Below are 14,174 nucleotides of genomic sequence, written 5' to 3' on the forward strand. Positions count from 1 at the left end.
AGGCCTGCATGCACAAACAGGCAGCAAGCCCTGGCCCTGCCTCCAGCCATCACGCGGGGCTGCAGGGTCCAACGCCATGTGCTGCATCCCATCCTCACCAGAGATAAGGCAAGCTTCGCAAAAGCACAAGGAAAGGAAAAAGCCACATCAGCTACTATCCCCCTTTTAGGGACCATTAAGTTAAGCAAAAAAAAAAAGGCCTCACCCCCAAGAGATGCAGGATGCTCCTCACTGGCTTTGCTTCCACACTGAATCTGGGTTTTTTATATTTACTGGACACCTCCGCGCTGATCTGCCCAGCCTGAGAAATTTCAGCCATCTGGGCTTGACTTTCTTTGCAAAATGAACTGCCCTTTCTGTACTAAAAGAAAAGCGCCCTGTGGGATGCACAACACAAGGCTGCTCAGTGCGGGGATGCTCTCTGAGCAGCAGTGGGTCATGGCCAGGACTGCATCCCTGCCTGGAGCAGCACATGGGGGTCCAACATCAGTCATCTTGTTCCCTGTGTCCAAGTCCACGAGATCAGGCATTGCTGTCAGCACCCGAGAGCTCCTGCAGCAGCTCACTCCCCATGGCTCCAGCGCGTGGCTGTGCACACCGCTAAGAAGGATGATCTCTTCTCGGCCATCTTAAAAAGCCTACAAGACATGTACTACAGCGTATGGATGCCCAGATCCCTGGAAATATCCCAGCCCAGCTCTGCGATGCTCAGCAGCAGAAAAGCAGCTCACTGCGGCTCTGCTGCTGAAGCTTCACGTGAACAAGGTCCAAAGCACCCACGGATTTCCTACCCACCAAACTACCACAACCCTCACCCTGGGAGGCTGCGTTGACCCTTCTCACCTTAGCTTTTGCTTTAGCGTTTTGCAGCAGCCAAACCAAGTCTTTCCTCAGGAGTCCAGAGGCAGAAGTCCTGTTCCAGAGGGTTTTCAGGGAGGTGGTGTCAAGGCTGAGGATGAGGACAGATGGAGGGTCTGCTCCCGGGAGAGCACCCTGGAGAGCTGAACCACCTGAGACCGTGGCTTAAATTACCTACAGCCTCAGTCTTAGCATTTTTTGCAACTATATATATAATACAGCTATGCAGCATAATAAACTGGGTATTTTATAGCACACAGGCCTCAATTCAGCTATGTGCAATTCTAACATTCACCAAAACCAGCCCATACTTCCCACTACCAACTTTTTGACGAATAAAAGTTCAAGGCACAAATGACTTTAGCATTCAGCAACATCTGCATGAGTCAGTAGGCATTTCCAATTTCCAACACTAGCAGTGCAAGGGAGAACAAGATTTTAAAGAGTTTTGTCCTTAGGTGTTGGCTTTCAGTGCTGCAGAATTACATTACCAGCCTTTGGTATGAAGCCCAACCCTGTTATCAGAGCTGTGGTTAACTCTTAAACTCAGTTTTAGAAGCAGGCATGTAAAATTCCACTTAACTATTAAGAACAAATGTCAGAGGTGCCAGCAGTCCTGCACAGGGCAAGTAGTTTAGCTCACTGACCTCCTCCTGTAGCTCTAGAACATGGACAGTACTATGATCTACTGGAAAGGCATTGATACTTTACATTCAATACTTTACAAATTTGCAATCATGCCTAAAGAATAATTTGGGTGAAAAATAGCAGACAGACTTAATTAATCTGAAATTAATTTCTTAACATGCTTCTGATGGTGGCACCATCCTTGTTACAGCTTCTGTGCAGACCAGAACTTTGCACAGGCAGCAGAAGCACCTGCAGCCATGGCACTCATCTCCCCTCTCCACCCCATTGCATATTTGCCAGGGTCAGCACTCGGAGAGGTTTCTGCCAGGATCAGACACCATCATGCTTTGGTGTCTACCAAGTGTTCTACAACTAATGCCGAGTGCTGGTGATGCCCACCAGTGACCACGAGGTCTGTACCAGGAAGGTGCCAGCAAAAAGAGAAGGAAAGCCTCAGGCAGAGGGGGCAAGGCAGGCGGCACCACAGCTCCCACGGCCTGTGTCACCAGGAGAGGATCAACACATGAAAATCAAGGCAGTCCATAAAATGGTTATCCTTCAAATCAGACTACACTGCCTACAGACAGTCATGGAATGTGTTGGTTTGGAAGGGACCTTCAAAGACCCTCCGGTCCAACCCCCCTGCCATGGGCAGGGACATCTTCCACTAGACCAAGTTGCTCAAATGGTCATGAATGCTCAAACATGAGAATGACATTTCTTTTGTGCTCTTGCCTAGACCACATAAAGGAATCTTAGTACCATCCAGGTGAGACACTGACCCTCACGGAAGGCAAATGTCTTCTGGAAAACCAAAACGAACAATCATTTCATACACCACAAACCCAAAGTCTGACAGGACTTGATGGAGGATCTGAAAGCAATGGCAGATAAAAAGGAAGACTTAATACTAGAAAATCTGCAGTAGACATCACAGCAGAAGTACTGCATGATGAGAAGTGGCCACAGCTGGCAGTGAGCTTCTGAAAACTCACAGGCCAACGTGAGTAGAAGATTTTATTTTTAATTATTTTTTAGTTAGTTCCCATGAAAAGAAACCCAGGTCTGTAAGTATTCACTAGAAACTTAAATATCGTACTATTAACAGAAAGTTCAGTCCCATCTTGCAGCAGATTTTTATGCTATGCAGCCCAGGTTTGTCCCCTGCACCTGGTGGTGAACACCGAGGTGCTGGTGGACACCAGAGGAGCAGGGAACAGGGAGGAGGAACGTTCTCCAGTGGAAGGAGAACACTGGCCTAAGAACAAACGGACACAAATAATTTACGCAGGAGATTTTGAATTTTACAACCCAGTCAGGACCCAATCTAGTGGAAGATGTCCCTGCCCATGGCAATGGGGTTGGACTAGATGATCTTTGAAGGTCCTTTCCAATGCAAACCATTCAACAATTTGATGACTGTGGTCCTGCAACGGCTGTCCAACAGCAGCAGGGACAAGCCACTTCTCTACAACAGGTCTCGACAAGGCTGTGTAACAGGCCAAGGAGGCTTTGTGCAACAGCAAGGTCTCAAATGCAGATGAGCACACACAGCATTGGCCTCAACCTCAAAGGGACCTGGATGACCTCTCCCCATGAGCAGCGCTGGTACCCTTGGAGACTGAGGTGAAGCTTTTCCTTAGCCTGACCTCTCCGCTGCTGCTGCAGCAGCAGGACTTCCTATTCTCCTCTGGATGCCCCCCCAAGGACAGTTTTTGGCCAGCAGTCAGCAGATGTCCTGGGCTCCACTCACTACTTCTACGGCTCCTGCAAAGGTGATGGAGGAAGAGACCCTCCTGCCAGAGGAGAGTGACTGTACAGGGCTATCTCTTCCACCTCCACTGGAAATACTCAGTGTATCACACTGAAGGAGGTTGCAAGTTGTTTCAGGACATCTCTGATATGGGACCTGAGCACTTAGGATCTGCTTGCATTCAAGGCAGGTTAAAGAAAAGCAGATAAAACATCTATTTACAAAACTTGAACTAGACAACACACGGAGGCAGCTCAAGAAATGGTGAGCATATAAATTACAGTGGATTCACAGTGGGCTTCTTATCACAGCCCACATTCAAGGATGTCTGGTTAAGCCAGCCACCTGGAGCTGCTTGCACAGGGTCAGCATCAGTCCTGCAGATTTGAGGTCTTGAAGAAACTTTCTTCCTGACGTGACCTGCTGGCTTTCAAACACAGTAGTGTGGAGCAGGTAATGGAGAAGTGCAGTAGAGAAGGGCCATGCCTATGGCCTTCTGCAGGAATGGCAGTGGGGTGCCTCTGGGTTCACACCGCCACCTCCCAAATATCACCGCATCCTGTGCCAGCATCACATAAAAAGACATATGGGGTGCATCACCAGCAGTGCGGCCAGCAGGTCGAGGTAGGGGATGCTCCTCCTCTGCTTCGCTCTCCTCAGACCCCCCTGGAGGACTGCATCCAGCTCTGGGGTCCCCAGCACAAGACAATGGTTTTAAACTGAGCAAGGGTAGGGTGAGGTTGGACATAGAGAAGAAATGTTGTATCATGAGGGTGGTGAGATACTGGCAGAGGTTGCCCAGAGAAGCTGTGGCTGCCCCATCCCTGGAAGTGTTCGAGGTCAGGTTGGACAGGGCTTTGAGCAACCTGATCCAGTGGGAGATGTCCCTGCCCATGGCAGGGGGGTTGGACTGGATCATCTTTGAAGGTCCTTTCCAACCCAAACCGCTCTATGAGCCCATGACACACCATATGCCGCAGCCTGTCCTCTGCTTCCAGCCATCAGTCTGCTTCCCCGTTTAGGGGGCAAGGCAGCACCCTCATTTCAGACACCAGCCCTGCCATTGGTCACCAAAGGCAGAGATGCAGGCAGCCTGTGGCACATTGCCCCTGCCCTCTCCCCCTGCCTTCCAGCTCAGCAAAACCTTCTACTCCTCATGCTTCCAGAGTTGCCTTGTTTTATATTTTTTTTCTAAGTAAAGACGGTCCCGTTGGCTTTATGCCTGGTCTGGTCCTGACACAGCACTGTTTCTGTTTCCCATGCTGTCCTTCTCCGCTTGCCTTCCCCTCCCCATACATCTCCTCTAAGGATAATCCCACAGACGCCGTGGTTCAAGGACATTCAGCCATCCCCTGCCACAGGTTTGCTCAGGTCACCCTGCAGCTGCCTGAAGCCAGGACATTACTGCACACTCTGTCTTCCTGGGTCTTCCACTGAGCTCACTCTCCCCCTTTTTGCTAATATACATAATTTTCTGGAAGTAGCAATTTATCACAGTACTTAGGTTAATGAGCCTTACTGTACATGTTCTGCCTGTAGTGATAATTTTGCATATTTCCTGAGAAATCTTGTTAACGGGAGATACATAGGAAAACAAACATTTGTATAGCTTCTGAGCAGCTCACACAAAGGCAAACACACTTGCAATTAAAAAAATGGGAAATAGCCTAAACCCCTTTGGCTCGAGCCCTTTTAGATATCCAGCGCACAGCCAATGTACGCAGCTTGCTAACACGTCTCATTACTCTTCAGCATCCACAGCGTGGTACCAGGTTTCAGGAGGCAAAGAGTATTTCTCCATTCAGGTTGACTTCAGTGAGACCACCGACCCCCCACTGCACCAGACGCTGAGCTCCCCAGCAGACACCAAGGGACACTGGGGCTCAGCATCCCCCTCCGAGGCTGGTGCCGGTGGGGGCTGAGCCCGCTTGTCCTTCAAACCCCCGTCCATCGCCCCACTCCCCTCCCCGCGGTGCAGACCCCCACTGCAGGCCCCAGCCTCCTCCTGGGGTGAGGAAATGAAACACCATCCAGAGCTGACCTACAGGCTGGGCTTTGCATGCTGCTGTGTTTAAAGTACATCAAAGGGTCTTCCCAACTTCAAGTTTTCTTTGGCTTGCCCTACTTGGGTGCATGCCCACTGCTGCTAACGGCATCCCTGCAGCACAGGGACACCCAGGACCCCACAACTGCTGGGGAGCAGAAGAACGTCTCAGACAGAGAGCGTGCAAGGCAGGCGTTGCGGACTCACTCTACATCACCTCTGTTACCTTCTGCCATACCCAGCTGACAGGCCTGGCAGACCCCAGGGAGCAAGGACTCACTCGTGTCTTACCCCCTCCTGCTCCCCAGGATCATGAGGGAGCAGGCAAAGCAGCTTCCCCTGCCCCGGAGACGCACACTCACGGCGGGGCGACGGTAGGGCCAGGCGTGGTCCAAGGGCAGCCATGGTGCACAGCCTTCCCCAGCAGCTTTGCTCCTTCCAGCCCCCAGAAAATCAGCTTTTCGGCATCGCTACCCATCCCACTGACTACAGCCAGACCCGGTGGCTGTGTGGGCTGCACACACACAATACAAAGCTGCTGGCTGCCGCCTGCCATGTGACAGCCCCGGCTCCCCGACGCATGAGGGAAGAAGCAAAGCTGAATTATTTACGTGACCCTTTTGGTTGAATAGAAGAGCTTGAAAGTGCACCGGCCAACCAAGAGGGTTAAAAAAGGAAAGGAAGATAGCATTTAAATAAGCAAATATATCTATCTCCAGGGTCAGCAGGGACTTTTGCATTGGGGGGGTGGCTCCAGAAAAGCCTGCTGCCCAGATGGAGATAAATGAGACCCAACTCCTGCCGCAAACTTTGGTCGACTTCACATTTGTGCCCCCGAGAAAGAAATTGTTAGCAGGAGCAGCACAGGATTATTAACAAGAGGCGATGGAGCAAGGTCTGGCTGCAAGTCCTGGGGGGCCATGCTGCAGATTTCAGCCGCCAAGGAAAGAAGAGGGTGGATCCACAGAGCTGGACCTGGAGCCGACCTTGCGTTCTCTCTCCTTTTATTTTTAACGCACACCTCCCCGCAACTCCCACAGGCAGGAGGCAGTGCTCCAAACAGGGACGTGGCAGACAGGCAGGCAGGAGAGGGGGGTTTCAGCCAGCTGGGGAGGACGATGGCATGGCACAAATGCACGGATATTGCTGGAGAAAAGCACCTGAAAACGGCTGCCAGAGAGGAGCAATGGGCATGGGAGGAAAGGGCCCAGCAAAACCATTTGAGCATTTCTGCAAGCTGGAGACAAGCGAAAGTGGGTCTGGTCCTGCACCTGTGCCTCTCCCATTGGCATGGGTTGGGAAACAGCTCCTTACTCAAAAATGAGGTATGATGAGAAACAAAAGGTAGACATGAAATAAAGAGCAATTCTTCAAACCCTGGAAGGATTATTCTCAATTAACACTCATTTGAGCAAGGCAAGCCTTTAGATCCAACGGGAAGGTCACCAGAAACATGACCATCACTTTGTACCCTTGCTTTATTGCAAGTAACAGTCAAGGCTTCGGTCCTACAAACACCTCTGTGGCCACTCAGACTTAAGACAACTGGTCCCACCACACAAGGTCCGTGCTGGGTGGCAAAGGAGGACCTCCAGGTCCAAACTGGCCGCCTTCTCCTGTCACCAGTCCAGAGAAGGTCCCTCTCACGCTGGGGTCGCTTCTGCCAGCACTGAAATCTGCCAGGCCTGGACACCATCCCGCAAGCACAGTAGCCTTGCCAAACCTCTCCCCACAGCGCCTGAACCCACGATTTGGGCAGTGTCCACCCTAGCATCTCAAGGCACTCTTCCACCACGTAACTGCAAAATAAAACATCAGGCGAGCACTGTCTGGTAGGGAACGGGGAGAAGATCTGTCAACAGATAAGTGGTCCCTCCTAGCCCAATTAGAGCCCAGCAACGGCTACAGTCACCAAAAATCAATAACTATTGGAAATTCTGCTAACTGGCTGTATGAAAATGTTGACAGCAGAGTCCCATCCTCCCAAAATCACCCAGCCATATCTTTCTTTACGGCCAGTAATACCAAGCGTGTGGAGTTCCTCCAGAGACAGCAACCCTGACCCGAACCATCCGGGTCCACCCAGTCACCAACCCCCCATGCCCCTCCAGACCACCATGTCCCCTCGAAACCCCCCTCTCCTGGCCCAGGCTGGCATCTCACAGCAGCCTGCAGTGCCTTGGCATCGTCTCACTGCTTCAGCAACCGGGAGCAAGTGCAGGGAACTGAGTCTTGCTGGAAACAAGGCACTCTGGGACCAGGAACTGCCACATGCCACTTCCACGGCTTGCTCAACATCTTGATCAACACAGACAGTGGGATTGAGTGCACCCTCAGCAAGTTCGCAGGTGACACCAAGCTGAGTGGTGCAGTCGATACGCTGGAGGGAAGGGGTGGCATCCAGAGGGACCTGGACAGGCTGGAGGAGTGGGCCCATGTGAACCTCAAGAAGTTCAACCAGGCCAAGTGCAAGGTCCTGCACCTGGCTCAGGGCAATCCCCAGGACCAACACAGACTGGGGCATGGATGGATGGATGGATGGATGGAGGGCAGCCCTGCAGAGAAGGACTTTCCAGACTTTCCAGCTGAAGTCCCGTTTGCCAAAAGAGATCTGGGACATCAATGACCTCTAAGCAGTCCTTCAGTTCCCAAAGGCTGATGTTACTTCTTGGAAACAGAGCTCAGAGTCTGACATTGCAACTTATTTATTCAAGCTAAGTAAAACAAGAAGAAAAATATTAGACGCTTGGTTTGCAAGGCACTGACTCAACCCTTTCCTAATTTTCTAGAATTTTTTTCAACTCTGACCAATGCAACCATTTGCAGCAAGTATGACAGAATGGGGGAGCATACAAAGGAAGGGAGGGAGGGAAGAAGAGCAGCCCTGCGGAGAAGGACTGGGGGATACTGGTGGGTGGAAAATCAGACATGAACCAGCAATGCCAAGTGACTCCTGGGCTGCATCACCAGCAGTGTGGCCAGCACATCGAGGGAGGGGATGCTCCCCCTCTGCTCCGCTCTCCTCAGACCCCTCAGAGCACTGCATCCAGCTCTGGGGTCCCCAGCACAAGATACACATGGACCTGCCTAGAGCGGGTCCAGAGGAGGTCACCAAAATGGTCCGAGGGCTGGGACACCTCTGCTATGCAGAAAAGCTGAGAGTTGGGGCTGTGCAGCCTGGAGAACTGACGGCTCTGGGGAGACCTTACTGCGGCCACTCAGTACTTAAAGGGGGCTTATAGGAAAGAGGGAGAGAGACTTTTGACCAGGGCCTGCACCAACAGGACAAGGGGCAACGGTTTTAAACTGAACGAGGGTGGGGTTAGCTTGGACATAGGGAAGAAATGTTGTACGATGAGGGTGGTGAGACACTGGCAGAGGTTGCCCAGAGAAGCTGTGGCTGCCCCATCCCTGGAAGTTTTTGAGGTCAGGTTGGATGGGGCTTTGAGCAACCTGATCTAGTGGGAGATGTCCCTGCCCCTGGCAGGGGGGTTGGACTGGATCATCTTTGAAGGTCTCTTTCAAACCAAATCACTTTGTCATCCTATGACACTTGCACAACTCCCTCATCTCCTCCCGCTTTCTCTCAAAACATAATTCGTAATTATTTTACCATTTGGACCCGTCTCACACCCTGGAAATCCCGACATCTCACCCAAACTAAGCCGCCACCTCCCAGGCAGGATGAAGCAGCATGGGACCCTCACCTTCCTGCATGCACGCACCACCTCGTCCTGGCCCCGCAGCATCCTGGCCATGGAGCCTTGCTGAGCCAGGACAGCAGAGCCCTCACACATTGAGCAGAGCTTCAGGCTCTTCCTCCATCCGCAGCAGCTGATGGCTGTTTATAATGCAGCACCCTCAACACCAGCCCTCCTCAAGCTTTGCAGGACACAACACAAGCAGAGCTTAAATAAAGACATTTTAGGTGTCTGGAACACAAGGAGAAGCGGCTTGGAGACTGTCCCAAAAGCAAAATAAATTATTTTTTTGGATTATTTTTGTTCCAACCCTTCCCTGTCACCAACACTGCAGAGGGACAACCACAGCAGGAGGGACTGCTTTTGGGGGTTTCTGGGAAGGGGACCAGCTCCAGCCCCACTCCAGATAGGCAGGAAACACAATCCAGGGCCAGAGCTGTGGCACCTACCCTGGAGCAGCTGAGAGGGAAGCTCTGCTGGTCTCATTCCTGACATCCCTCACAGACAGCCAGCTGCTCTTCCTCCACAACAAGAGGACATTTTTCAGCCATAAGCTAAATTTCCTGTCCCTGGTTCAGAGCAGGCCTGGGGGCACTACCACCCCCAGGGCACTAGGTAAACTGGAGTGAGTCTGAACACAATCAGATCGTCAAGATTACAGGATTAGCATTTTGAATTTCAAGTACCATTTTAAAAATCCCATTAAGACATGAAGCTCTTGTTCTGCACAGCAGTGAAAGCCCTGCATCCCCTCCTCAGCTCCAATAATGCCAGCTCTTTATTTTTTAATTCTTTCTTATCATCCCTGGCAGAATTTAAACACTGTATTAAACCAGCAAGAAACTGGCCAAGGCTATTAATGAGGCTGGCTACTGGCAGCACAGGAAAAAAAAAGGGCCAAACACTCCCTATACTCCATCCACTGCAGCACCTTGCTCCTCCTGGGTGACTGCCACCACCAAGGCTGTAAATCCACATTTTCCACACGTGCTGCCCCACTCCTCCCAGTCCTGCCAGGCTCTGCCCCAGCGTGGGCACCCGCTCAGCTCCAGGGCATCCGGATGCTCCAAGCTGGACCTCCATCCCCAGGAGCCCTGGATGCACCAGGGAGCCCCGGGGAGGATGCTGCACCCTTTGGCATTAGGCTGATGAATAAGGATCATCAGCAGGAGTAAGGCAAAAACACATTTTTTCTTAAGACATATTTAAAGGAATTGAGAGATTTTAAAATACTCTACTGCATCACTTCTCAGCCAGCACTGGCTGCCAAGAGGACATTCACAGGGCTGGTTTTTACTATTATTATTATTAAAAAGCCTATTTTCCAACCCTATTTCACAGCCTGCGCTGTTGTTTGGAGAAAGAGCCCCCTGTCTGGGTGCTTTCCAGGCGCTCCGGCTGAGCGGGGGGGGGGGGGGGGGGGGGGGGTGGTGCAGTTGTTCTTTATATAGCCCCTTCCTCCTCCAGCGTCAACAGCCACCCCCTCGGCATTGACGACCACCCCATTGGCATCACCCCAGCTCCGTCCTCCTGGTGTTTTCCAGCCCGAGCCAAACTCCCGACTGAAGCAATTCCGGTGGGGTCTCTGAGGGGACTGGCCAGCCTGGGCACCCACAGTCATCCCTGCTACCCCTCGCTCCACATCTGGGTCACCCCCTCCCCTCCTGCAGGTCACCCCCCCGGGATGGAGCACAGACAGCGTGGCCAGACCCCCGCTCGCCTCCCAGGCGACTCGACAGACCCAATCGTGAAGTAAAAAAAAAAAAAACAACAACCCATCAAGAAAAAGCGGCAAAGCAAGCGCTGGTGTGATGGCACGAAGTGGGAAGCTGGATGCTGGAGCAGTGCCCTGGGATTTCAGGCTCTCATCCAACCCCGGGCATCCCCACTGCCCCCGCATGTCGCAGAGCTCGGCCCCACGCCGGGGGCGGCAGCACCCCTGGCCCCGGGGTGAGCGGGGGGGGGTGGCCGGGGGCCCGGTGCCTGCCCGGGCGGTGCCGCCGCCGCAGTGTCTGGCAGGCAGGGACAGGCAGCAAAGGGGCTGTGAGGGTCCCCGCCGTGATACGCATCGAAGCCGCTGCCTGTCCTCCGCCAGCCAAGCCCCCCGTGACCCGAGGGGGGGAGGTCTCCGAGCGCGCCACCGGCGGGGCAGAGGGCGGGTGCCGCCGGGCCCGGGCGCTCCCCCGGGGCTGGCTGCGGCCGCGGACGACGGCGCCAGACGCCCCCCCCGCTCACCCCCGCGGCCTCGGCGGGACCCCCGGGCCACGGCACCGGGCGCCAGGCGGCCGTTTGCAGCGGCAGCGTAGGTGCCGGGCCCGGGTGGCGGAGGGCACTGGGCACCGCTGGGCTGGGGCCCGCGGGCACCGGCTGGCGTCCCCGCCGGCGAAGCAGCAGCACCCGAAGGGCTGCGCGGCCCCGGGCTCTTCCCAGGCCAGATGACATCAGCAGAGCCAGGAGAATGAAGAAGCAAAATGGGTGCAGAGCGGGGCGGCCGAGGCGGGAGACGGCCGCGGCTGGGCACCAGCACGGCAGGGCCAGGGCCCTGCTGCCCGCGGGGCACCCCCGCCCGTAGCATCCCCGCCGGGCGCTGCCCTCCCTGCTACGGGTAAAAATAAATTTTTTTTTTTTTTTTTTTCCGGCTGGGATCGCTTGCAGCCGGCTCGGCTTCCCTGGCAGCCAGTCATCCGGTGCCGGGGGAGATGGGGTCCCCCAGGGCAGCGCCCGCGGCTCGCACCGCCCGCCCGGGAGGCGCAGCCGCCCGGCGCATGGGGGGAACCAGAGCGGCACGCGGGGGGGGGGCGGCGGCGCAGCCCGGGGAACCCCGCTCCCGCCCCGACACCCCCGCGAGGACCGGGGGGGATTCAGCCCCGGCCCCCCCCCCTCCCAGCCTCCCCCCTGCGCCGCCGCTCGGGGCACGGCGGCCCCCGGGGCCGGGGTGGGAGGAAGCAGCGAGGCGACGCCGGGCGGTCCCCGAGCACGGGCAGAGGTGGTGCCCGGGCTGCTCGCACCTTCCCCCCCGCGGCCGGCGCCCCCCACTCACGGCGCGCAGCTCCCCAGTCCGGTCCTTCATCCTGCCCGGCCGCTGCCGCCGCCGCTGGGTCCGGCCTCCGCGCGGGGGAGGGGCGGGCGCTGCACATGCGCGCAGCCGGGCGGAGCGGGAGCAGGGCCGGCGCCGGCGGCCGAGGGGCGTGACGGGGGAGGGCACTGCCGGGAGGGGCACCGGGGCGGGCACACCTTGGGGTCACACTGGGGGGGGAGGCAACCTGGAGCGGGGGGGGGGGGGAAACAACGAAGAGGGGGTACAGCTGGGGAGGACACAGCTACGGCGGAATCAAAGTGGGGGGAGTCACCGGGGGGGTCACACCTAGGGGGCATCACATCTGGGGGGGGGTCACATCTGGGGGGGGGCACACGAAGAGGACACACCTGGGGATAACAGCAGGGGACATCACACTTGGGGCTCACACTCGGGGCTCAGCTGGGGTCTCTCACCTGGGGGGGGGGGGGGTCACACCTGCAGGACATCACATCAGGGTGCTCTCCTGGGGGGGCACACAGCAGGGCAGCCCTGACTGCAGGTTCACACCTGGGGGTCACCAGGGCAGCAGCAGCACCGGGGCCGGGTATCCAGCAGACACCACAGTTTGGGGGCACCAGCAGGAGGGTGGCTCTGCATGGGAACAGCTTTCAGTGTATTAAACCAGCCAGGTGGGAGTCAAGCAGAAATGTCACAGCAAAACCTCACTCCTGTTCCCTGCAAAACATCTGGCCATCAAAACTCAGTGTCCTGATAAAGACCTCTTCCCCACGGTCCTCCAGGTTCACCCACTGAGCCGATAATCCCTGGAACTGGACCTACATCTCGATGAGAAATGGCCTGAGCCAACCCTGCTCAGGTTTAAGTGTTTCCATAGAAAAATTAAGATGCCTGGATTAAACATCAATGGGACTGTGACTGATTTTAGAGAATGAAGATGGCAAGATGCCATTTGCCAAGCAAACTGCTGTGGGATATGAAATGAAGGAGCACCAGCCGACTGGGAGATGCAGCGTGCCCGTGTCAGAGGAGATGCTCAGAGATTTCTCGGGAGCCCCTCAGACAGCCTGGGGCTCCCGATGCACCTAGCAGGGACGCAGCTGCAGGACGAGAGCCTGGGTTTTGAGGGCACAGTGGGGCTCCCCTCACAGTGCTGCACCACCTCCACCACAGATAAATTTGGTGTTGGCGAGTTTTAGCAGTTCTTCCCTGCAGCCCTCCTCCTGGTCTTTCACTCCCCGCTGCCCTCGGCTCCAGGACGGGGACGTGGCTTCCGAGGGCCCTGACCCCTCCGTGTGCTCCATCCCAACACGCCGGCGGCAGAGCTTGGTGCTGGGGGTGCGAAGGTCTCCCCGCGCCACGGTAGCAGCCCAGAGCTGTGGCGGGGAGGACGCCCGGGCTGGGAGCTGCTGCTGCTCTCAAGCTGCATCCTTCATCCCCCCTTAGCAGGCGACTCGTCCTCCTGAACGCCACAGACCAGGACGGGCAGACACCCCCGCCTGCGGCTGGCAGCGCTTCAGGGAACGAGACGCCGCTTCTTCCTCCTCTGCCGGCGGCGCTGCCCGACCGTCGGTGCTGCCGCGCCCGTCCCCGAGGGACGACTGGCCCGCCTTTCGGAGTAGCGCAGCCGGCCGGCCCACAGCAGGCTGCTAGGCCTCGCCCCGGCGAGGGGCTGGGGAAGGGCCGCCCTCGGCACGCGGCCCCGCCCAAGGCCCGCCCCGCCCCGCCCGGCAGCGCGGTGGGGGCGGCGCCCCCTGGCGGCCGTCGCGGGGACCTGCGGGGGTGGGACCCGCCGCCCCCCCGGTGGGACACCCTGGCACCCACCGCAGCGAGTGCGGGGGGGGGCACTTTTTCTGCTCCTCTGGGAGAGCGACCACCATGGCCGAGCGCAGCCCCTCGGGGACAGCACCCCCGGGTCAACGCCAGGGCCGCCCTCGCCCTGTGGCTCCCGGGAGCCGCACACGTTCCCGTATTTTCCCGTGCTTGTTCTTGAATTGCCCAGATCCCTCCCTTTCTCCACTTCACTTCCTCTCTTGAACATCCCATAATAAGTTCTGTGCAACGCCCCTGCATCCCAAAACGTGTCCCACGCCCCCACGCAGAAATAGCCCCCGCGGGCCCTGGGGCTAAGGCTCTGTTGGGAGGGGCCCG

At 56.2% G+C, this 14,174-nt stretch overlaps 1 protein-coding gene across 2 annotated transcripts in view; it reads right to left on the reverse strand.

Moving 5' to 3' along the window:
• The window catches only part of STX1A (syntaxin 1A), a 98,630-nt gene extending 86,486 nt beyond the window's left edge, over positions 1–12,144 (reverse strand). For both annotated transcript variants that reach the window (XM_030027547.1, XM_030027548.1), the window contains exon 1: positions 12,027–12,144. In XM_030027547.1, coding sequence (XP_029883407.1) covers positions 12,027–12,056 — 30 coding nt within the window. In that variant the 5' untranslated portion in view covers positions 12,057–12,144. The remainder of the gene's footprint in view (positions 1–12,026) is intronic.
• Positions 12,145–14,174: the final 2,030 nt, after the last annotated feature.

This window comes from Aquila chrysaetos, chromosome 10, assembly GCF_900496995.4.
Source record: "Aquila chrysaetos chrysaetos chromosome 10, bAquChr1.4, whole genome shotgun sequence".
Lineage (NCBI taxonomy): Eukaryota > Metazoa > Chordata > Aves > Accipitriformes > Accipitridae > Aquila > Aquila chrysaetos.